Raw genomic sequence first — 22,521 nt, 5'->3', positions numbered from 1 at the left:
CTTTTTGACCAGCTGTGGTTTGATATTCAGCAGGTCTGCTAACAAAACTGAGCACAGAGAATCAGCAGCAAGGCGACGTTTTGTGAATATGCAAATGAACCAGACACTCCTTTTTCTTTCTATCCTGCTCCCCTAGAGAAAGAAGAAGAGTACTTCACATTCTTGAGCAAATGTGGAGCTTTCTGTGAATATAACTATAATTTCTGCTCACCAGAGTATGTCCCTGGTAATTAGCCAGAGAATATCAAGGCTCTAAGGTTCATATTGAGTTTCAGCCCTGTATTTTATGTTTTGATTACTGCATAGTTCAGAAAAACCCACAAATATCTGCTAAGATGGTGTTACAATTAACTATAAAAGTTACCCATCTGATTCTGATATACGGCAAGGGAGCGTAAGCTAAATGCTGCTCTGGAGCAAGTCCAGAGAAGAGCAACAAAGCTGGTGAAGGGGCTGGAAAATAGGCCTTATGAGGAGCGGCTGAGAGAGCTGGGGTTGTTTAGCCTGGAGAAGAGGAGGCTGAGGGGAGACCTCATTGCTCTCTATTACTACCTGAAAGGAGGTTGTAGAGAGGAGGTTGCTGGCCTCTTCTTCCAAGTGACAGGGGACAGGGCAAGAGGAAATGGTCTCAAGCTCTGCCAGGGGAGATTTAGGCTGGACATTAGGAAAAAATTTTTCACAGAAAGGGTCACTGGGCACTGGAACAGGCTGCCCAGGGAGGTGGTTGATTCACCTTCCCTGGAGGTGTTTAAGGCACGGGTGGACGAGGTGCTGAGTGGCATGGTTTAGTGTTGATAGGAATGGTTGGACTTGATGATCCAGTGGGTCTCTTCCAACCTGGTTATTCTATGATTCTATGATGTTTTTCCAGCATGAAAGATTTCTTCCAGCATGCCCTGTAACATATGTTACCGCTTATCTGTCTTCCTCTAGGTGGAGTAACCTCTCTCTTGTCCTGCAGCTACAAATAGGCACTTAGGTTTTATTGCTAGCAGTTTCTCCAGAAAATGAGGAAGCTTCCTCATGTTCTGATTAGCAATGTAGTCTGAAGATTTTATTCAGCTTCACAGAATGTTACAACAGGCAATCCAGCATCCTACTAAATGCTGTGCCTAAGCTTGCAATTCAGTTATAATTCTTGAGCTTAATATTCTGTGGAGCTGCTACAAACAATGTTCAGCTGAATATTGCAGCAGTTAGTTGACCATCTTACCCACTGAAGACAGGCACTGAGGTTATAATTAAGAAAGCACTGCACAAGCTTAACACTGTATTCAGAACAGAAATTAAAGAATATCTCTTGCTTGAAACACGTGGTAGGACTAAAGATGTTCTTTAATGTCAGAGACCCTTAAGTTAGAGATAAAATTTACTGTGTGTGGATATAGTTTGTTAGACAGGCTGCTAGTCTGAAATAAGGTATTAACCAACTCTCAAACAAGCAGTATAATTTTACACTTTGAAAGATAATTTGTATTTACAAGAAAACTATAAAGTATTTGAGACACACTGGAACTACAAAAGCAGTAATACAAAGTCATTAAGTAATAATGAAGTTAATTACAGCTATTACTAAAGCAACAAAGTTTTTTTTTACACAGCTTTTAGAATTCTTATTTCCATTAGATGAAAATTACATTTGCTCTGTCATGTTTGTTCAGCTAAGATGTAAGATTTTGCCTCCAGCATGACTTTCCCCACCCACAAGCCAGACTCAGTACTGCTAGTCCAATACCGTGCCATTAGCTTGACCTGGATAAGCAGGGACAGGGTGTACTGAAGATCATGACAGTTATATGTAGAGTGTGGTAATGATGAAGCTAAATTATTCATTCTGCCACCTAATTATTTATGGTAGCTCAGGGACTGTGGCACGGAAGCCATCTCTTTATTGTATATAGCCTACATGAATGGGACAGCTTACCTGCATTAACAGTCTCACTGGAGTCTTTTCTCAGTCTGTGTCTCTTGTCTTTGCACTTGTAGAGTGCAGAACACGGAATTAGCTGGACATATTTAAATTGCATTGAACTATTAGTACTAAAATAGAGTTTACTAGTTTAAATGACTTAGTTCACCAAGTCATTGGGGTCTAGTCATACAGATAACATGTAGTTTTTCTGCTTCTTTCTTCTTTCAGAGCTATCCATTTATGGCATGATAAAATCATTAGTGCTGGTTACGTGTCACCATGCAAATATTTTATTTTGCTATATAGCAGTTACCAGGTGCCTTTTCTTTCAGTTTTGGCATTTAATTGTTAAGACACTTTTTAGTTTCCTAAATTATATAATCTGATTTAATAAAAACTGCTTACAAAACAAGTAAATACACTGACAAAGGCAAAACATGATTCTATTTATAGAATTTGTTCCTAAAAAAAAGGACTTTGCTTCGTTCACTGTGCTCAATCATTGCTATTTACCAATGTTTGTTTAAGGTTGCAATTGAACTAAGAACAGTAAATGCAATTTAGTATAAAAAGGCAAGGTCACATGGCCTAGGTCTTAGTTAATTTATCTTTCATGACAGATTCTATTTTCTGTTACTGCTATTACTACCTAGCAATACATTTCTCCCATGATAGTGCATCTGTAGCTGTTGCATCGCCAAACTTAGTGGTAGCATTTAATTTGTGTGACATTATTCAGTTATCAAGAAAAAGTAGCGCATGCTGGGAAACACAATGGCTATTTAATGATAGCATAAAAAATGGGTTCTTGTAAGCAAGAACAATATCTCAAGTCCTTTGCTAAAAATACTTTTCTTTCCAAGGCTGTGCTATCCCTTTCCCATTCCTGTTCCTGTACTGGAAACATGGATATTCACCAGGCAGGTCTCCAGACAAAGGCTAACAACTAGATATGTCAAGACAGTAGACACAGAACAAGTTTGACAATTAAATTTCATATCTTTTCCCTTAAGTAATGGCAGCTTGAAAATGTGCAAAGACTGCAGCACTGAATTATAGGAAAGCCACATTGAGATCGCTAAAGTCATCTAGTCTATTCCCCTTCCTGTGTAAAATCAGGTCTACATATGTAATTTTCAACAGAAACTAATTTAATCCACCCTTAGAGATGTGCAGTGATGGAGAAGCCACGTAACTCATCATATATTTCCTATAATAGCACACACACATGGTTTTGTATAACATCCTGATATTCATACCCAATTTAAGTGGAATATAAATATACCTGTGACATAAGTGACTCAACAATGTAGCTGCAAACCAGAAATCTTCATGGAGGGTCATAGCAGAATTCAAAAGGGGTTTGTTACTGACAGAACATTACTTAGTACCTTCACTTTCAAATTCAAAGACAAAGTAAGATAATGGTTAGCAGATTTGAGAAGTCAGGAAAAATGGTAGTGGTAAATTAGATGCCAGTTGTAGAGAATGATCCGAACCATTGGGGAGGGAGAGCTGATTTGAATATGCTCTTTGAATACAGATGAATTTGCAATCCTTTCTCTAAGGAACAAAGAGCATAGTTTATACAGACAGGATTGGATAAAGTCTTTCAAAATGATGCGACATGAAAAGAAGTCAGGGTCTTGGTAGATAATTAACTGAACACGAGCCTGCAGTAGGATGATGCAATTAGAGAGAGAATGTCAGCCCTGAAGCCTAAGCAGGGAAAATATGAAGTGGGAGTAGGAAGGTGATATTAGTTCTGTTTATAGCAAAAGTAAAATCATCACAGGAATACCGTGTGCAGTTCTCATACCCACACTTCAGAAAGGACTCATATAAATCAAAAGTAGCCAGAACATCCTGTAAAAATGCATTGAGATCTGAAAGGTATGCCTTACCATGAAATGCTAAGAATGAGAAAGCTGCTTGTCTAATCAAAAAGAAAAGTAAGGAAGATTATTACTTAAATGTAAAAGATCGTTTTTTTGACTATGGTTGCCTTTTTAGTAAAGAAAAAGGCATAACAAATGACAAGTTTAGGTATATTTTTCTTAAACAAAAAAAGATATATAGAAGATCTAATTGCAAATAAAGCCCTTAAAAGGCAAAGACACCCAGTGAATAATTAGTGACATTGACAGTGAGGTACTGGGTCTTCTACTCTGTACTATTATGGCTAAAGGTGTTTCCAAGGATATAACAATTTCAGAAAAAATTACAGACCTGCTGCTGAAATGTAGCTGAGGTGCTACAACTTACAGAATCATAATGGTCACTTCCAGCCTCAAGGTCTGTGACTAGTTGACTAACATAATTCTACTTCCTTTTTTAAAATTCTGTTAAAACATATTGATGTTTACCTGTGGAGGAGGTAGCCCTAAGTCCTTCAAGTCTGCAAGTAAGGCATAAATACTGCACTATTTTTTGTACAGGTTTACCACCATGGAAATCAATAACCTTGTATTTTGAAGATAATCTTGAGAACAGGGAGATTGTAAAGTTGTTCCTGAACTGCACAACCTGTTCCCACCGTGTAAAGAGCCATTAAAATAATCATACTGACTCACTAGAACTAGAAACAGTACTTAATTTTGTTTCCACAGAGTTCTGCCGAATACTGAAAATTACATCCTTCAGTTTGTCATTTTGTTTATGTTTTTATATTTGAAATTACATCTAACTGTTAAGTGGTCCTGACTGCAAAAACACCAGACTGTGTTTTCAATAAATAATTCCACTTTAATGGCAAAGTAATAATTTAGACAGATACAGTGCGCACACCTGCAAAAAAATATACGCAAGCTGGTTTACAAGCTAGAGGAACAATAAACCAATAGAAAATACATCATCCAGTTAAGTCCGATGACACGAAATACTTATTAGGGCTTTACAAAGACTACAAAACTTTTCAGATGATTTATTTCACTGTTTCTGTCTATTTACATGATATGTTACATCAAAAATGTACAAAATATAAAATGTGTACAGACAAATGTTTCACAAACAATTTCTGAGTTGTAAACTAGGTGGACTCACTGAGATGTATTGCAGGAAGTTTTGTATATGTGATATCGTGTGTTTGTGTGTTAAATATGGCAGGAAAAGGTTTGCAGGTTTGCTCAGAGCACAGGTACAGGAAAGAGCAGCTTTCCTGTAGTTCTTTGAGTCAGTCAAGGTGTATGTGTTGACATTTTGCATCAGAAATAGATCCATATTTGGGGGGCATGATGTTGGTCTGACTGAATCCTACATGCATAAAATCACTTAGAGTTTGATAGGGCAATAGCACCGCATAGGAACCTCTAGATTCAGTGATGCAGCTCAGTGCCATTTGGAAACTGCATTGATTTATTTTTGTTTTACAGCGAGTGGCCACAGGGTGGCCACAAAGATTTAATAGCACCAAATACACATCCTGAAGGTAACATCCATGGAGGTGTGCAATACATGTCTACACAATGCCAAAGCCCTTAGATATGTTCTTGTTTATATGCACCTATTTTAACCAGATTCCTCTTGAGGTAAGAGTGTTTCTGATTATTCTGAGCAGATTAAATGCAATCCAGTTGTAGCCTGCCGTGACATATATGCTTAAAACATACTCAGATTTCCCCCCCCCCCAAATGTATTGGCTTCATATAGATATTGAAACATGCTGATTATAGCATTGATAGCTCCTGCATAGTCATAACAACTGTAAGTACAGGACAAACACACCAGGTAATAACAGCTTTTAAGGTTTGCATTCTGTATTTGTTTGCAACATACAGGAAATCTCAGCAAGTGAAACATCTCTTAACACCAACAGAATAAAATACAATTTGTTTGTTTGTTTTTGATTTGATTTGTGCAAGGCTTTTTTCTTCTTTTTTTTTTCTTGTTTTCTTTTTTTTTTCAATATTTACAATACCCACCCAGCAGACTGTGCAAAACCAACCCACTCTTACAGTATAAACTTTTCCTCTTCCACAGTGGACATCACTGCTTCAGTGTTCTTTTATGCTGAATTCTTCATGTACAACAATAGCAATCAAAACAACATGCTAAAACTAGAAAAAAAGAAAAAAAAAACCTAAACATATATTTGTGCTCATGCTGCATCAAGTGCATCCAGCTCTGCTGGAAAAGAATTCAAAACATCCGTCCTCCAAAAACTCCATTCTGTGGGACCAAATGGGTTTGAGCTGATTTTCTCAGCATTTAGGTGGCAGTGGAAGTGGGTTTGAGTTCCTTGTGTATTTCTGAGGGTAGGCAGAGCAATCTATTCACAAGATAAAAATATTATATAGCAACTGTTCTTTCTCCTATCCATTACTTTATAAAATCATGATATACAGATATGAGGCTACTGTGTTAACTGACGTTTTCTCATTAGTAAATGAAGAAAAAAACAGTGTAAATTACCAATGGTTTAGGAATTAAACCAACTGTAAAACTGTTCTAGAAATCTGTTTTAAGGCAGTGAGACAGCACCATAAGAAATGATCCTTCTTTCACTGAAAAGGCTCAAACAATGAAGCCCTAAAAAGCCTTTAATCAGTGTTGGTTAATAATTGGTACAAAACTGTTTTTAAGGAGTGGGCAGGTGGTTAAAAAAGACCTTTGTGGTAAAAACAACTTTATAAAATCTGAGAGTTGTGTACTAAAAACTTGATGGAGCGCATCACCGTGACCATGGCAGTTAGAATTAAATTGGCACTTATCCAGCATATCACAGTCATGTTTTCTGGTGATTGCACAGTAGTGTTTGTGCTTTCTGAGTTACTAGCATCATCTTTGACTCATTTTTGGAATGGGCAGTAGCGTGCAACACAAACACCACTGCAGTCCTGTGACCAGCACCATGTGGCACAACAGAGATTAGAAGAGAATTAGAAGACTGCATGGTTCATGCAGTGCCTCAGGATAAAATAAAGGGAAAAAAATTAAAAAAGGAGTTGCACTGTAAACTTCTACAGAAAAACAGAGAGACAGACAGAGAGAGAGAGAGAGAGAGAGAGAAAGCAGAAAAGAGAAAAAAAAAATCCAGTTTGGCTAACACATGTGCAATCTGCTTAGATGCCCTTGGTCTAGGGCCCTTTCCAGTTGACAAATGGAGTCTCACTTGGCTCCACATGTATTGAAATGCCTTGAAATTAAACTAATTCAAGCTTTCCACTTCAATTTTTCTTCCTGATTTTGCAGAGTTAGGTCTCCTGCCTACTTAAAACACACCAATCTCGCTCAGGGACCTTGCCGTGCTGCTTTAATACTGGCAGTGGTCTAGTGGAAACAGATTTTACCATAATCCTCTACCAAGATTTGTTCCGTTCAGAGAGTTGATTCAAGGGATGAATCCAAAATATCGTCATGGTGGCTGGTGCTATCACTGTCACAGCTCTGTGCGCTCGAATAGTTGGCTGCCTCTTGAAGCCTCATTAGCATATTCATCTGAAAGAAGAAAGCAATGTTTACATAATCTCATCTCACTTAATGCTGCAGTGACCGTGTTAAAATTTAATTAAGCTCCCTCACTGTACGACGTGTGCTGATATCTAGCTGAGATCATACAAAAGGACTTCTGAAAGGGCATGGTGTCAGCAGCTTCTCCTGGTACCCTTTTCAGTGCCTTCTGGTCTTTAAATAGAAGTTTAAAGGTCCAAAGGGCCAGAGGGATACAATGGAGCTGCCTGATAATTCTCTTTAATTCAAGGGCGAGGCTGGCTGCAGCTGCAACACCAGCAGCGGAAGGAAGCCGTATCACAGCTGGGCATGTGGGCCCATATTTGGAGTCAGTCAAGCTTCTAGATAATTTTTGGATGGTGTAGGCATACTACATTGGAAAAGCAACTGAAAACATAATCACACTAACATAGCCCCTCTGCTAGAGAGAAATGGGGAGGGAGAAAGAGAGGGGTGGACAAAGGCCAGCTGCTTCATGAGTCCCATCTGCTGTCGAGGGGCTGACCTCAGCAGGGAAGCAGCAACAGATCCTCCTACCCAGGAGAGGAGAGCCCCCACATAATTTGGCAATTATTAGAACCTGAAGCTCATCTGAAAAATCATCAAAAAGCAGCATTAAGCCACATAAAATTACTTGGATGCTTGTCGCCTCACTCTATGTAATGATTAGGATTTTATTTATAAAACATTCACTTCTGCCAGCACACTCAGGGCTGCAAGCCATGTTGACATTGCTTTAGTGTTTTTCAAGGAACAAGCACACTGTCGTTACAAAAAGCAGGCAAAGAAAAACCAAACAGAAAGAGGTATTCTTGTATGTTTATGTATTAAGCCCCTTTTTTCCAGTTTGCTCAGGAATACTTAGGTCTCTATGGTTTCAACCTGCACAGCTTGTAAAGTTTTCTCTAGGCATTGAGCGGCTTTTAACAGTATTGAATACTACCAAGCAGCTTTTGCTGAAGGTTTAATGGGTATTCGTGATTGAGAACATGGGATACATGCGGTGGGTGTGCAGTACAGCCTGCATGTTAAATGTCTTGTTTCCTCAAGCATGATATCTGTCTCCCCATGATGTTCACTGCAGGCAGGGACGAGCCCTCCATTCACAAGTTTCAAGCTTCTTATAATTAGTCAGGTACAGGTACTGATCACAGGGTACAGGTATTGATCACAGGGTACAGGGACAAGCATGACAGGACACTGAACTTAAGCTGCCCAAGTATTTTCACCTTAGCGAAGGTGATGCATGTGTGTTGAAAGTCTGACTAATACACTCACTGGCAGCCCAAATCACAGGGTTACACAATCACCACAAAGCTTATGACTGGGACACGGGGGATCAAACAAGGTGATTTTTCTACACTTCTTCAGGATGTAAGGTGTAGTTTTGGATAACAAACACTTCTGTGATGCTGAGGAGTCATTTTCTTAGGACTGATAAGAATTAAATGTTTTTTTCCTCTGAGAAATTCCCTTTCCAAGGGCTGCTTGTATTCCAGAAGTACAGTTCTCTAAAATGATATTTTGAATTGTAATAAAGACAGCCTATAGAGAAAGCACTATACAAGAATAGCAGTTCAATATAGGCAATTTAATAGCCTGTTATCAGAGGAGGCAATGGTAAATCCAAACGTCCAGGATCATATTTAAATAAAACAATACATGGCATTGAGGGAAATCAACCTCTTTATCTTTTAATGGCACCACACTTGCATTCCTTTTACATTAAGAGTGTTATACAGTCATCAGTTTTCTTGAAATGTTCTGAGGAATGTGAGGATGGCTGTCTAATTTGCATTTCCACTAAATTCTCTATGATAGACAAGTTAGATAATGTGAGTTTCTCAGTCCTTCATTTGTAGAATACAGATGAAGGACTGCCTAACCTGGAAAGTTGTTTTTAGAATAAACTGATTAATGAGTCACTGAAGATTGGTACCTAAACATTATCATGATGAAGACTAGATAAATTTCTGGGCAGACAGGAAATGGGACATCGTAACACAATAGTGATACCTGCCCTCCTGATAGATTTTCCTTTTGGTTTCAACCTTTTTAACAAATTATAGCAGAATTCATTTTAGAAGACCATTTTGGAACAGGTACACAATAATTTTTTTACTGTACAGTGCATAACTTAACATGTGACAGAAAAATTCATATTGAAAAGCCTTTTCCTAAAAGTCAAAACCTTACCAATGGATCCCCCTCTGTATCAGTCTGTGGAACGTGCTTTGAGGTTGTTCCTTCCTTTGCTGATGCATAACCTTCATAACCAACATCTTCTGGTCTTAACTGAAGTAGCGATGGCCCCTCATGCTGTAGAGATGCAGAGCTCCATGGATAGGTATCAGCTACCCACTTGGAGGGATCCTCCCAGGGGGCCCTCTTACCATACATCTAGATAATGGATATAGCACAGGTAAGTATCCTACAGAGTTTTCAGTACCAGTTGTAACAGCAGGCAAAAGTCATCAAAAACATCCAAATAAGTGGTTTGCTTTCAGATGTGCTCAGCATTTGGATATGAAAAGACATTCAAAAGACCTAATCTCCATTAATGCTTTGTCAATATGTAGAGCGACTGCAGGTTGAAAAGAACTCCATAACTAGTGATATTTCTAGGCAATAGTGGGAGCCACAAGTTCTTGACGCAGTATGAAATCAGACCTAACTTGAGGCATATCAGTGAAATTAACTCTGACCAATATATAATAAAACATTTGAGTTAATTGGATTTTGTTTGAAATTAATTAGGAAGTGCCAGGACAGATTATTCTCTTCTAGCAAAATTGGATGTGGACACCTGCCCACACCTTACGTTTGGGATCTTCCAAAACGGTAAGATAAGAAATTCACAAAGGATAGATTTTTCCCTGCTCCGAAGAACAGAATCTGGGAGGAGGACTAGGGAAGAAGGAACGATGATATTGTAAGGAGGTCTGGTATTTCCCTTACTAACATGCACCCTTCTCAACATTGCTGTTCACAAAAAAACATGTTAGACAAGAGCCCCTTTGTTGCTGCTTTACAGATTTCCTTTAGCCATGACAATACCACACTAGGATGGGGAGCCATTCAGCAGGGCTTTCTGTGATCTCTCCCAGCTCAAACAGCCTCCCACGATCCAATGAGCAGCATAATATTGGCAGGGCATACAGTCATGGAGCATTTAGATGGGCTGCACTCCTAAGGTGAGTAAAACAGCGAAGAGTTTTAGTGCTGAAGCCAGAGAGATTAGTTGTGCTTATCGCTGCAACACCTGCTCCCAGGCACTTGCTGAGTCCAGAGCTGCAGGTTAGGCAGCCAAGTTCCCTGTATTATGCACAAGAGGTACTCGGACTCCTTCTGCCCTACACTGAGGTTAGGCTGCTGTAACAGGAATCTGCCTAAATGAGCCAAAAGGAGATGTTTCTGAGGGAGGCAGCAGGCTAACTCCAGGTTGTAGGCAGAACTTCCCTTCATCTGAGATTAACAGCGGTTAAATCTCTTCTGGAACCTTGAGCAAGGCTTGTAAATTTTGTATCTGACAAGTGAGTTTGAAAAGTACCAGGCTAGAAAGCCATTTTCTAGGAACATCCAATTACATCATATAAAATATTTCTGTTTATTATTTTATTCTATGGAAGCCATCCAAAGCAGCTAAAAATTGTAACAGTTCATGAAACAACATATTTTCTTCTGTATGCTGCCATCTTCTGCTCCTGAATTGAAGTTTCCATTTAAGTAAGTACCCTATATACTTGGGAAAATATGAGCACGAAGAATATCACTGCATTTTTATAGCTGGTCTAAACAAGTGCTGTTAATCTTATCATGGATGTTCTATCAGATGTTTGGCAGTTTTTTGCGCAAGGCATAAACACTCCATAATTCCCAGAGAGGTAAGCAGATTTAGTAAAACATGGCATCTTCAGCAGGCAAGATTCTAAACCTCAATTACATCAGTATGTCACAATATAAGGTAATAATGAAATTGCAGCTGCTTACACAGTTCTTTTACTAGTCCATAACAATCCCCTCTGCACTGTGGAGTAATTTCTTTCAGTGCCACATGTGGCAAACCCCACCCTTCCACAAGGTGGCTTTTCAGAGGACACAGAATTGTAATGCATAAATGCAAAAATAAAGGGACAAAGTGTAATAAAAAATGAAAAAAAAATCTGGATTAATTTTGAGATTTGAGGTTGCTCCAAAGTTGTGGAATGGTCCAAAATCTCAACCTACATGGGACAGCTTACAGTGCTATCTACAGCAAATCTATCCCTAGCCCCTTTTCTATCAAGGCAGAATAAACATTACTAGTTCAGTACCAGTCAATAGACCTGCTGCTAAACACCTAGCTCTGGAAAGGACAGGATGGATGGAACGGTGAAGCACTGATCTCATGGCACTGCTACGCACAGTGAGGAGTACAGCCAGGAGGAAAACTTAGGCCATATAGAGAAAGAAAAAAGGAGGAACAAAACTATGGGAAATACAACCAGGGGCAGAAGATACAAGGGCAAAAAGGAATAGACCCTCACCATCAGCAGAACCAAAGAATAAATGATCTCAATCTGTTTAGATATGGCCAGTTCACCATTTTTTTTCCTGAATGTTGAAAACATCATAATTCACAAGCTATCCTCTTGTAGGCCTGTGTGCCTACAGTTGTATATAGGTGGGAGAGGATTATGCAGACCAAAGCTATTTTCTTGCACCACTGTAAGGGCTATTAATTCTTCCATGCAGGGTTAGGCTGGGACTGCCTTGACTCAGGGAGGCAATCTGAACTGTATTTAGCATTGCTGTGAAATCTTTGAACGGTGGGAAAAGAAGAACTTTCTTTCACTCACAGAGGAGAAACTCTCTTCATAAAATACAAGATGTGCTAGTGCTGGAGCAGACAAAGCCAAATTATACATCAGAGTAAGAGCAGGTCAAAAGGAGTTCAAGGCTGATTTGTATAATCCCTCCACAGATTTTCTTTTTGCAATAGCAATGGCATTAATATTTGGATGCATTGGTTAAAAGTAGGTTGGAAAAAGCCTATGAAACTAATTAAAGAAAATTAGTTGGAAAAGAAATGATGTACCTGAAGTCCTTCTCTCACAGCTTCCAGAAGATATGGCACCAGGGAATAGTTCCAGAGGTCTGTGAACCACACTCTGGAGCCATCAACATCCATAGGGCAAGGGAGGAAGAGGCGAGGACCTGAAAAATCAAGTTGTGTATTAAAAAAGTAGAACTAGGTAATATATTAAAATTAATCTTAAAAAAGTAGTATTGGTGCAAACTCAAGTGAAGAAAATTCTAATACAGGACTACAATAAATGAGTTATCACTGTCCTGGTATTAAAAATCAACTAGTGTCACTTTATCCCATTCCAGGGTCTAATCTACAAGTTTTACGGGAAAAACTGTGTAAAAGGATTATTTCTTTGCTAGCATAGCTATTCCATTAAAAGAACTCAGGTACATGTATATCTCTCCCATCTGATAGTTTTCTGAACTAATCGTCCAAGTGTTTTCATCGCTGTCATTATGCTGCAGTGTGAAAGCAGATAAAAAATAAGCTTAGGGAAGGTGCTACTGAGGTAATCTTTCGTAAATTGAACTTTTAAAAATTATGATCATTTACTTGAAAGTCTTTAGCAAGAAAGGCAGAAGTACTGGGAAACACATTCTCTCTCATTAAACTTTCCATTTTCATTTTAATTTTTGCTGGCAACCAGATAAATTCCCCACACTGATGTTGTACTTCCCCATTGAGAGAAAAATTCTCAGCCTACATCCTTATTTCAAACCACTACACCAATGGACTCACCAATGGTTACATCTGAAGAGCTGTGTGTTTCTAGAAAGCTGTTGAGATGATGCCATGTTTTGGGGATCCAGTCAATGATTTTGATGAGCTCATTATTGCGCATGTTCTTTTCTATTTCAGTCTCAATCAGTTTTCTTCTCAGATATCTGCCCAAGAAACCTTTAACAGGCTCTGTGTGATTAGCACACAGCACCCACCTGCGTAGAAAGGATCAATGTCAAGTATCAATGAAGAGCAAATACTTCATTTCTTCTTAAACATACGGATGAAGGTAATGACATAAGCTTCTGAGTCTCGTTAGTCAGCAAGTATAAAACTGTTCCAATAACCACATTATTGCTCACTTCTGCAATAGAATCATTACACGTTTCAGCAAAAGTTCAAGACACGGCTGAAGACAAATGGATGCAAGAATCCAATTGTCTTCAGCAACTTGCTAGAGGTACCAGAAAGTATCTTATTTCTTTCGTCACAACATTCAGAGACTCCTCAATACAGAAGAGACACAGAAGCTAAAGTACTTTGCTGTGATGAGACATAAGATCAATGTTTGTTGAAGAACTGGGCTCAGAAGCAGGGAGTTGTGCAAACACGGCCACAGTAAATACAGAGTGAATGTACCTGAAATTGTGATGCAGCTCCAGATTTGGTGAAGAAGAAACTCCCTGGTTCATAGTTCCAATAATATAGGGACTGAAAAGAGAAAAGTTTTTTGAGTTTTTTTGTTTTTTTTGAGGGAGAACCCATTAAGATATTCAGAAAATGTTCTTTCTTCTTTTCTACTCTAGGCCAATTTTGAAGGACTCTCTGGATGTATTGTAGTCTTAGATTTAAAATGTATCTGAGGTGCCCCTTCTAATGTTTCTTCTTGTATGATTTTCTCCTCTGCATACTTATAGTTTATTAGAACTCATCTGTAATAAAGAAATAAACAAGGCAACTCTGTCTTCATGTACCTCATAATTTTGCAGTAGGCCTAGAGATTTAATTTCAGAAGCCAGTGAATCTCAAGAGTAAGACATATTATGTCTTGGAGTGATTTTATGAAGCAAAATCCCAGTGATGGGACTTTTACAGAAGAAACAGCCAATGGTATAGGCCAGTGAAAATTCCAGAAAACATTTTTATTCTTGCTTGGTAATAAAGGACAGTCAGCAAACATCATACTTTTGCACTGCTACAGGGAAACTGTAAGAAATGCAAGTCTGCCAGATACACAGCTGCTTCTACATGGCATGGTTTGTGGGTTCACAGATATCCCAGATTTCACTGCTGTAAAGTGAGTTTCTTCTTACTCTCCTACAAGGTTTCCTCATGGTAGTAATGAGCTTGTGTGATCTGACAGGGTGAAAGGTATAAAACCCTAATTCACTCAGGCATTTAAGTACATTCTTAAATTCTGTCATACGCTTACATCACAGTGAGATGCATGGGAGTCATATAAATAAAGTGAAACAGACACCTAAGTACAGGGCTGAAGAGAGTTAAAATTATTCAAGCAGTCAGAGCTTTGCTGACAGCCTATGGAAGTCTAAGTTTCCACTGGAATATTTTATTTTGCAGAAACAGTTTTTACTGTTTGCTTTAAATGAAAAACTTGTGTGAAAGGGGAAAGAACAGCTACTACCTACCATTTATTATATTTACAGTTGAGGAAACCATTGAAGATGTCACTTAGTGAACTGATGTGGTGGAGGTTATCGAGAATTATGACCACAGGGAGGTCAGCACCATTGTTGTCAGCGCTGCATTGCTCAGCTAGGTTTGCTAGGTATTGTCGCAGATCCTTCAGCAGAATTAACAAAAGCAGAAGAGATTAACACAATTAGATTGTTTATTTCAGTGGAAAAGACTTTGAGAAAGAAAAATAGGCTACCACAGAGTTTCCCCACTGTGGATCAATCAGCTGAAGCAGCACATGCAGGAAGACTGACTTCTTTGATGGGGCAGCACTGTAGCTACATACTAGGAAAAACAGAGGTACTATACTAAAGGCAAGTGATAGAAACATACACATTCCTATTCAGTGGAAACATGCCTTAGAAACTTGCAGATAAATTATCTTATCTTCAGTGGACAATAGGTTGTAATAAAATACACCATTACCAATGGGCTGAGATCAGCACGTTAACTGTTGGACTTCCATTGTTAGAACTGCCTCATTTACATATCACCCCCAACTGAACAAATTATCACACAATTTAGGCATATTGACCTGCTCCTTCAGATACCTCTTTTCATGACTCTCACTGAAAATCTGTCTAACCTTTTGGGGATACTATGTCACACCTCATAATAAAATTTGCTGTGTAAATTCTTTTTTTTTCTGTCTGGCTGCCATTTAGTGCTGGAATAAAAGAAAGCTTCCCATAATAAAACATTCCACATTTTTCTCAACACTCCGTTGCCCTTGAGAGTCTGGGTTATTCTAGTTTTACAGCTGTACTCTGGAGGTGTCTAGTTTTGTCAGCTTTGTGAATGCTTAGTATTATGGACAAAGTTCCTACTGCTCTTTTAATCTCTGGATCAGGCATAGCAGAATGTTTTTTTCTTTAATGGGAAGATGCAATCTTTTTTTATTTTAAGAAAGATTTTTGATTGCCTTTTTATGATCAGAGGTCTCCAGGGGATCATCATGGGTTTCTTCCATGGAATAGCACCATCTGTATTATTCAAACAAGCTTGGCATTTGGTAATGTTGTTTTTTCTTTTTTTTATTACAAACTCAGAAGTTCTACATATATATTAATAGAAACAAGGGAAAAGGAAAAAAGAAAACAAACCAAAACCATCAAACAAAAATACATACAATAAGCAATTTACCAGAAATCCAAAATCTTGCTCTTTTGTGGGACAATTTTCATTTTAAAGGTATATGGAATAACAATAAAATATAAGCACATCCCCTGCCAAAGCAAATAGCATCACAAATCCTCTGTATAAAGACAGAGAAAAGTGACCCTTTGGGATCTGTATGTTCTCCCTTCTTATATTATGTTGACCTCCATTATGATCTGTGCAAATCAGAAAGGTCTGGGCAAAACCTTTCATTTAATTTTCCCTGGGTACCAAGTTAGCAGTATACCCAGTTTAGGACAGCAAGTGAATAGTATTATGTGTGGCTAGCACAGCAGTCATGCTTGAAGCTTGATAATCTGAGCTATGTAAATCACCGTGAATGTGACATGATGCAGGAGGTAATTTTAGTTTTGTCAGCTTCCTGACCAATGCACACCAGAAACTGTAGCACTATTTGTATTTATCCAGTGCTGATTATGAAGCTTAACCCAAGACAGTAATCCAAAATCCCCATTCTGAAACCTTTGATAACAATAGGCTGCTATTATCACTATAAAAATGCAAGTCAGGCTAATATTACTATATATCCAAACCTTCTGGTGAAGGAATTACAGACACATAAAGAATTGAATTTACATAGGAATTTGACTCTGCATCTATCCTTAAGCTGGATTTCATCAAGTTGAGGGAAAATTCAGACTTCCTTCATAGTGCTTCAATGGCTTATTTAGAATAGAAAGATCTGGCCCCTTTATCTCACTGGGATTGGAGACTAAAATCTTGTAGGAAATAATGCTAAATTATCAATCAAAATAGTATACTCATTAACATCTGCATCATCACAATGAATTGGACAATAGGTTATCTTTTCATTTTTAACTTACCTTGCTTGACTTGTGATCTACATTAAAAGTTGCAATTGCATCCTCAGTTTTTTTTCTGCCAGATTTAGTTATGATATATTCAGCCAGTCTGTTAGCTAAATAGGTCTTTCCCGTACCACTGGGTCCCGACAGAATAATTCTGCGATGTTCCATGAGTAAATTAAAGTACCGCTGGGTAATTGGCTTTGGAATTAATGTGTCAAACACAAAACTGTCCAAACTGTTTTCTTCTACTCCTGGGAACAAAAGAAAAGAAAAATGGCCTGTCTTCATCTTTGCTGAGGTAGGTGTAAGGTTTGGTCAAGCACCTGATAGCATTAGTGCCATGCTCAAAGCAATGTAAGATACTTCTGCCTAAATCAAAGCCACGTCAAGAGCTTTATTGCTATGGAAATCTTACATCTTCCCACAGGGCCAAAAAATTGAACAGTGGTAGAGGGACAAGATTGGTGGGAGAGATGAAATCAAGGTAAATGTGAAGAGAAGGCTCAGTGAGGCAAAGATGTATGTTTCAGACATTACAGGCAACCATGACAAAAAAAAAGGTCAAAGTGACAGCCACAAGGGTTACCAGTTGTCACATCAATGTATGAATAGTTCTTCTGAAGGCCCTCCTTCTCCTCCAATAGCAAATCCCTACAGCTTTTGAAATGCATCCAATTTTTCCTGCGGAAATGAGTAAGGCACAAATATTTCTCATCATAATCTTTGTCTTGGCGTTGTTTTTTTCCCCACTATTCAGAAATTTCTACTTTGCTGTGATTTGGCAGTCAGGCAGAACAGGTCAGAGATATTCTTAGATTTGTCTCAAAATGCCCCACTGTGTTAGGTATTGTGCAATGTCATACAGAGAGTTTATGTGATAAATGAGTCCTTGAAGTGTAGACAAAATACAGAAAGGTCAGGCATAAGAGAAAAAATAAAGGAGGGATGGGGGAATGCAGTGAAGAATTTTACAGTATCTGCAAAAATTATTCTTGTGGTTTTACCTTTCAGGTTCACAGTGATGACATTATTATCTCCAACCAGATATCCACAAGGCAGCAGTTCAGGCACTTCTAGGCTATGGGCTCTAATTACTTCCCCTATACAATAGCTAGCAATGCAGTCAGAGCTTAAACCCAGGCTAGTAGTTGGATCCACTCGGAAAACATATTCCTGAAATTATATGAAAACATAAGACATAAAAATAGAAGTAGTTATTGAACAAAAGCTGTTTGGAAAATATTTTGATGCAGCTGAAGTCATTTGACATAGTCATAATTCTTGCAGTCACAATTCAAGACAGAAATGCCTGCAATCATGACAAAAAAGAATAACAACTTCAAGAATAAAATTTTATATAGGTGTTAGCTGTATGTCAAAACACCAATCAAAGCACAAACTTGCCAAGACAACCCAAAGAATATAGATTTTTTCATAAGTGAAAAAGAAAATTGAATTAATACTTGAGTTAATTTTTCACTGTCTTACCTTAAAGAGACGTCTGATTACACCATCTAAAACATCCCATTTTGTTTTTCCACTGACTCCAATTGATCCTATCAGATATGCATGTGGTTTTTGATCCTACAAAGAGAAATTTTTTGAAACTGGACTAAAAATGGTGGTAATTAGTTTCTATGAAGATTCATAATTTTGCCAATGAAGAAAATTAATATTATTTATAGTGTGATGCTATGCCTTTGTTAATAATCTCTGTGCCAGAAACAGGTATAGATGATATTATTTTGGTACAAATTTATAAGGAAGGAAATACAGTATCTTCTTCTGCTCTTAGACTGTATTTGTATTTATAAAGAGCTGAATATAAATAAAAGCTGCATTGTATTTGTAATTTTTTTTTTAATACAGAGCATGAAAACATGACCATGGAATTCCAAATTGATTACCTCAGCAGCATATTCACAGTTGCATCTGAAGGGGTCCACCACATAGATCTAATTTATAGCAACTTTTAAATGGCGATAGCAAATCCCGAAACATCTTGCTACTAATTTAATTGAGAATTGGTAGTGTCTGAGCCACCACAAAGGTGGAAGGCCATATATATGATACTAGTCCATGGAGAGTGCCTAACTGATTATGGATGACAGAGGAGACATGGTATTTCCCTTCAGTTCCTGGCTGAAAATACTGAAACAAGCTGAGATACTATGCTGCATGACTAGTCTGAGCTATAACTCTGCATTTACACCTATAGGTAATGGACTTACCTTGGCTCGACTATAGCTCTTGTTTATAGTGACTAAAATTTTCACACTATGACCTTCTTTGTGGGGTGCTCCATCAGTGACATCATCCAACAAAATATCTACAATAAAAGAAAGGAAGTAGAGTGGTCAACCTGACAAATCACATCAGTTATGTTCACATCATCAGTTCAGTATTTGTTCAAAGCATTTTTCAGTTCAAAAGAAAGGCTGCCATCACAACAACTTGCAATCATTTTAATCTGCACTTTTTCCTACTTCATCTTTTCTGTTGGAGATGAAAAGAAAAATTACAATTTGTCAATTTTTGAAGCAATATTAGGAGCTTTAGCCATGTAGAAATGAATAGCAGATCCATAAATCCATCTTGCATTATAGTCTTGCTTTAGCTTTCCTTCTTGGAACTTGTTCAAAATTACCATACACCCAAAAAGTAACTTTGTTTAAAACCTAAATTGTTATATCCTTGGGCAATCTTTAGAATGCTGCGAGGAGAAAACCAAGAAATCCTTGTGTTGATACATTTGCTGCTAAGTAAATTAGCATTTAATTTATCTTTCCAGCTGATTTCTTTACCTTCTGTATACATGGCATAGTTAGAGTCTTCCCCCCTGCCTCCCACCAATACAAGCTTACAAATGGTATCCATTAGAAGATCCACTTTGTAGTCCTCCAGAATTTAGGGCTCTGTATTCAGCTATTCCCCTAAGAAAAGGTTTCATTTTTCTTGGAGGAACAGAGTGATTCTGATCTGCTCTGTGCCTCTGTTTCTACCTCCTCACTAACTCCTAAAATGAAAAAGCAGAAGGATGTATTTCCTACTGAAGTCTGAACCTGCAGCTTTCTTGCAAAGCATAAAACTGCTGTATTCTTCCAGAAGCTCTTTCAGAGATTTTACTGCTAGGCATTTAAACTATCAAATTACAAGAGATTACGGATTTGCATTTTCTTCAAAGGTCAGCACAGTAATCCACCACCCTAAATCCTGCTTATTCTTATTGTGGTGATTGAAGTAAAGCATTGATTTCATGTCACAGTCTGCACAAGGTCAGATTTCACCCAAATTAAACGAGGTGCCAGTACAATTCAGTCACTTGCTCAAAGCAAACCCAAAAAAGACAGTCCAGACAGTCTTGTGCTTGTCCTTGTTTGCTGCTCTTTAATCCAGTGACTGAATTACAGGTGCCTACATCCACTGAGTCCCTCCCCAGCTTGCCACTCACACCTATCTGGAGGGTCTAGTCATACCCTTAGGAAGTGGCATTGGATAGCTTTGGTCATTTCCAGATGACCACTGGTGATTTTGGGACATTGGTCTCCCATAAAGTGCTATAGCACTCTTTAATATGATGAGCCCAAAGACCTTATTATGTCTCTCAATTCACTTCCCAGTATCATTAACCTCTCTGTATCTCAGAGACTTTTGTCCAACAGTACTCCAGCTGCCACAGAAATCCCAGAAGACTTGGTAGGAAGCTGTCACCCTTCCAATCTCTTTAGCACAGCAACAAATTTATACTCACAATGATCAAAAAGGCTGGATTCATAATCAAATGAAATCCTCCACTCCTCATTAGGCACCCTTATTTCTTTAACTTCTTATAACCAAAAGTAATTACTTTGCATGCTAGAAAAACATTCAGAACCAATAACACAGAAAGTTATGTAAAGCTTATGTTATGTTTATTTCTATATCTAGGCAGAGGTAGTGCCAAGTGACAAATTGCTAATAGCTGCTGTTCATGAAAAAGATTTGACAATTACCATTTTGAAAAAAAATGGTATTTTTTTATGTGTGTGGATGTGTGAGCAGGAACAACAGTTAAACTTTTTCTCATACTTCATTGTACACTGAGGCCCGGCTCAGACTTATCCATGCTAAAAGTTAAACCTGGCAAAATAATACGCTGGAATGTAAATAAATAAAAACAAAATCAATTTTCCTAGAAAATCTGATATTAACCAGAAGAAATATTACAATATCAATGACTGGCAAGATAATATAACTAACTGCCAATCCAAATTATAGTCAGGCAGTTTGGCACATTCCCAGCTGTACTTTTGCCTAGACTCTTTCTACAATTATTTGCCACAGTTTTATTGCTTCCAGAGAATGCATTGTACTTTCTGTGGAGTCTATGGTTAATGAGTGCTGCTTCACTTCTGCCCTGCTCCTTGTTCTAACGTTAGAGACAGCACTTCTGTTTCTTGGCTACATTATCAGAACAAGCGTAGAAGGCTTATTATCATAAAATCTATGGCATGGAAAATAATCAAATATTAATGTTCAGGATGTAGACCAAAGTTCTGCTCATTCACAGAAGACAATGAGAGTGCTTAATAAGCCAGGCAGGCTTTGGCTCCCGCGATAAATGGTGATTTGGCCCAACATAGGCTAACTAGCTACAACACATGAAAAAAATTTAAGGGATAAAGGTACCTGAGTCCACCTTCTGCTCAAGCTGCAAATATGAAATGAAGTTAATGGAGTTCACTGAATGTTTTAAACAAATAAAAAAAAGTTTAATGTACTAGGTTCATATTCACCCCACAGGGAACTGTATATATCTATACAGTTGTCAAGTATATTACTAAACATATTGTCCTTTTCAAATAAACTGTAAGCTAGATGACCAAAGAGTATTGTAAGCAAGGTAGGCAGAGAGCATCACAACTAGGAGCTAAGCAAACATAATGAGCAATCTGTTACTACTATTCAGAGCCTTCTAAAAGCTACATTTTCAGAAATGACTCTCAGCCTTCTTTCTCATCTCCATTAGTGAAAGCACATATGATGCTTACCTGAGTGATATGAGGCATTTTAACTTTTAGGCTTGTCTCTCATACATGGCCCATTAAGAAGGTGAAAATAATAAATTCTTACTAATTACTGAGGCATGCATGTGCCTAAAATATGTTTACCTGATGTAACAGCTTCTGTGATGTTTAAATTGTTCAGAGAAAGTCCTAGTGACTGCCGTGATGAGGAAGATGATGTGCTGCTTGAAGATTCTGATGGCGGCCGGGTGGGCTTTCCAGTATTTCCAGTCTCTGCTTTTAAACGATCATTTTCAGCTTTCAATATCTCAATTTCATTCTGTAGTCAAGAGAAATCAGCATAAAAACACATGAGGTTATTCTTTCAGAAAACCACAAGGGGTGGCTGTTCTGGTGCTTACTCTTTGTCTGCGTGACCTAACTGGTTAACAACTTTCACAGCAGCATGCAGGACTGCATATCAGAAGCATAACCCGGTCAGTGAAACCAGGATTGCCTTCACTTATGAAATGAAGGGAAGAAACCCCTACAACCTTTTTTTTCTAGATATCGCCGCAAGACAGTTCCTAGAGAATGTAAGCTTCAAGCCTTTGTGCTTATTCTGTGGTTGGTCAAAATACAAGTATGGTGAGAATTTTCCTAGCTATTCGCAGTTTTATAAGTTACTTTTTATTGTCA

General features: G+C 38.1%; 1 protein-coding gene across 11 annotated transcripts in view; it reads right to left on the bottom strand.

Moving 5' to 3' along the window:
- Positions 1–4,615: 4,615 nt before the first annotated feature.
- The window catches only part of NAV3 (neuron navigator 3), a 563,826-nt gene continuing 545,920 nt past the window's right edge, over positions 4,616–22,521 (bottom strand). For 6 of the 11 annotated variants that reach the window (XM_069858034.1, XM_069858023.1, XM_069858043.1 and 3 more), the window contains 11 exons: positions 21,988–22,162; positions 19,069–19,166; positions 18,326–18,421; positions 17,842–18,010; positions 16,853–17,088; positions 14,801–14,955; positions 13,791–13,862; positions 13,170–13,366; positions 12,438–12,556; positions 9,557–9,760; positions 4,618–7,348 (listed from right to left, as the gene is read on the bottom strand). In XM_069858034.1, the coding sequence (XP_069714135.1) occupies positions 7,229–7,348; positions 9,557–9,760; positions 12,438–12,556; positions 13,170–13,366; positions 13,791–13,862; positions 14,801–14,955; positions 16,853–17,088; positions 17,842–18,010; positions 18,326–18,421; positions 19,069–19,166; positions 21,988–22,162 (1,641 nt within the window). In that variant the 3' untranslated portion in view covers positions 4,618–7,228. Of the gene's footprint in view, positions 7,349–9,556; positions 9,761–12,437; positions 12,557–13,169; positions 13,367–13,790; positions 13,863–14,800; positions 14,956–16,852; positions 17,089–17,841; positions 18,011–18,325; positions 18,422–19,068; positions 19,167–21,987; positions 22,163–22,521 lie in introns of all 11 variants that reach the window. The other 5 variants (XM_069857982.1, XM_069858012.1, XM_069857991.1 and 2 more) reach the window with 3 other exon arrangements.

Source organism: Phaenicophaeus curvirostris, chromosome 1 (genome assembly GCF_032191515.1).
Source record: "Phaenicophaeus curvirostris isolate KB17595 chromosome 1, BPBGC_Pcur_1.0, whole genome shotgun sequence".
Classification (NCBI taxonomy): Eukaryota; Metazoa; Chordata; class Aves; order Cuculiformes; family Cuculidae; genus Phaenicophaeus; species Phaenicophaeus curvirostris.
The sequence above is the reverse complement of the archived record's forward strand: the minus strand, read 5'-3'. Positions and strand labels throughout refer to the sequence as shown.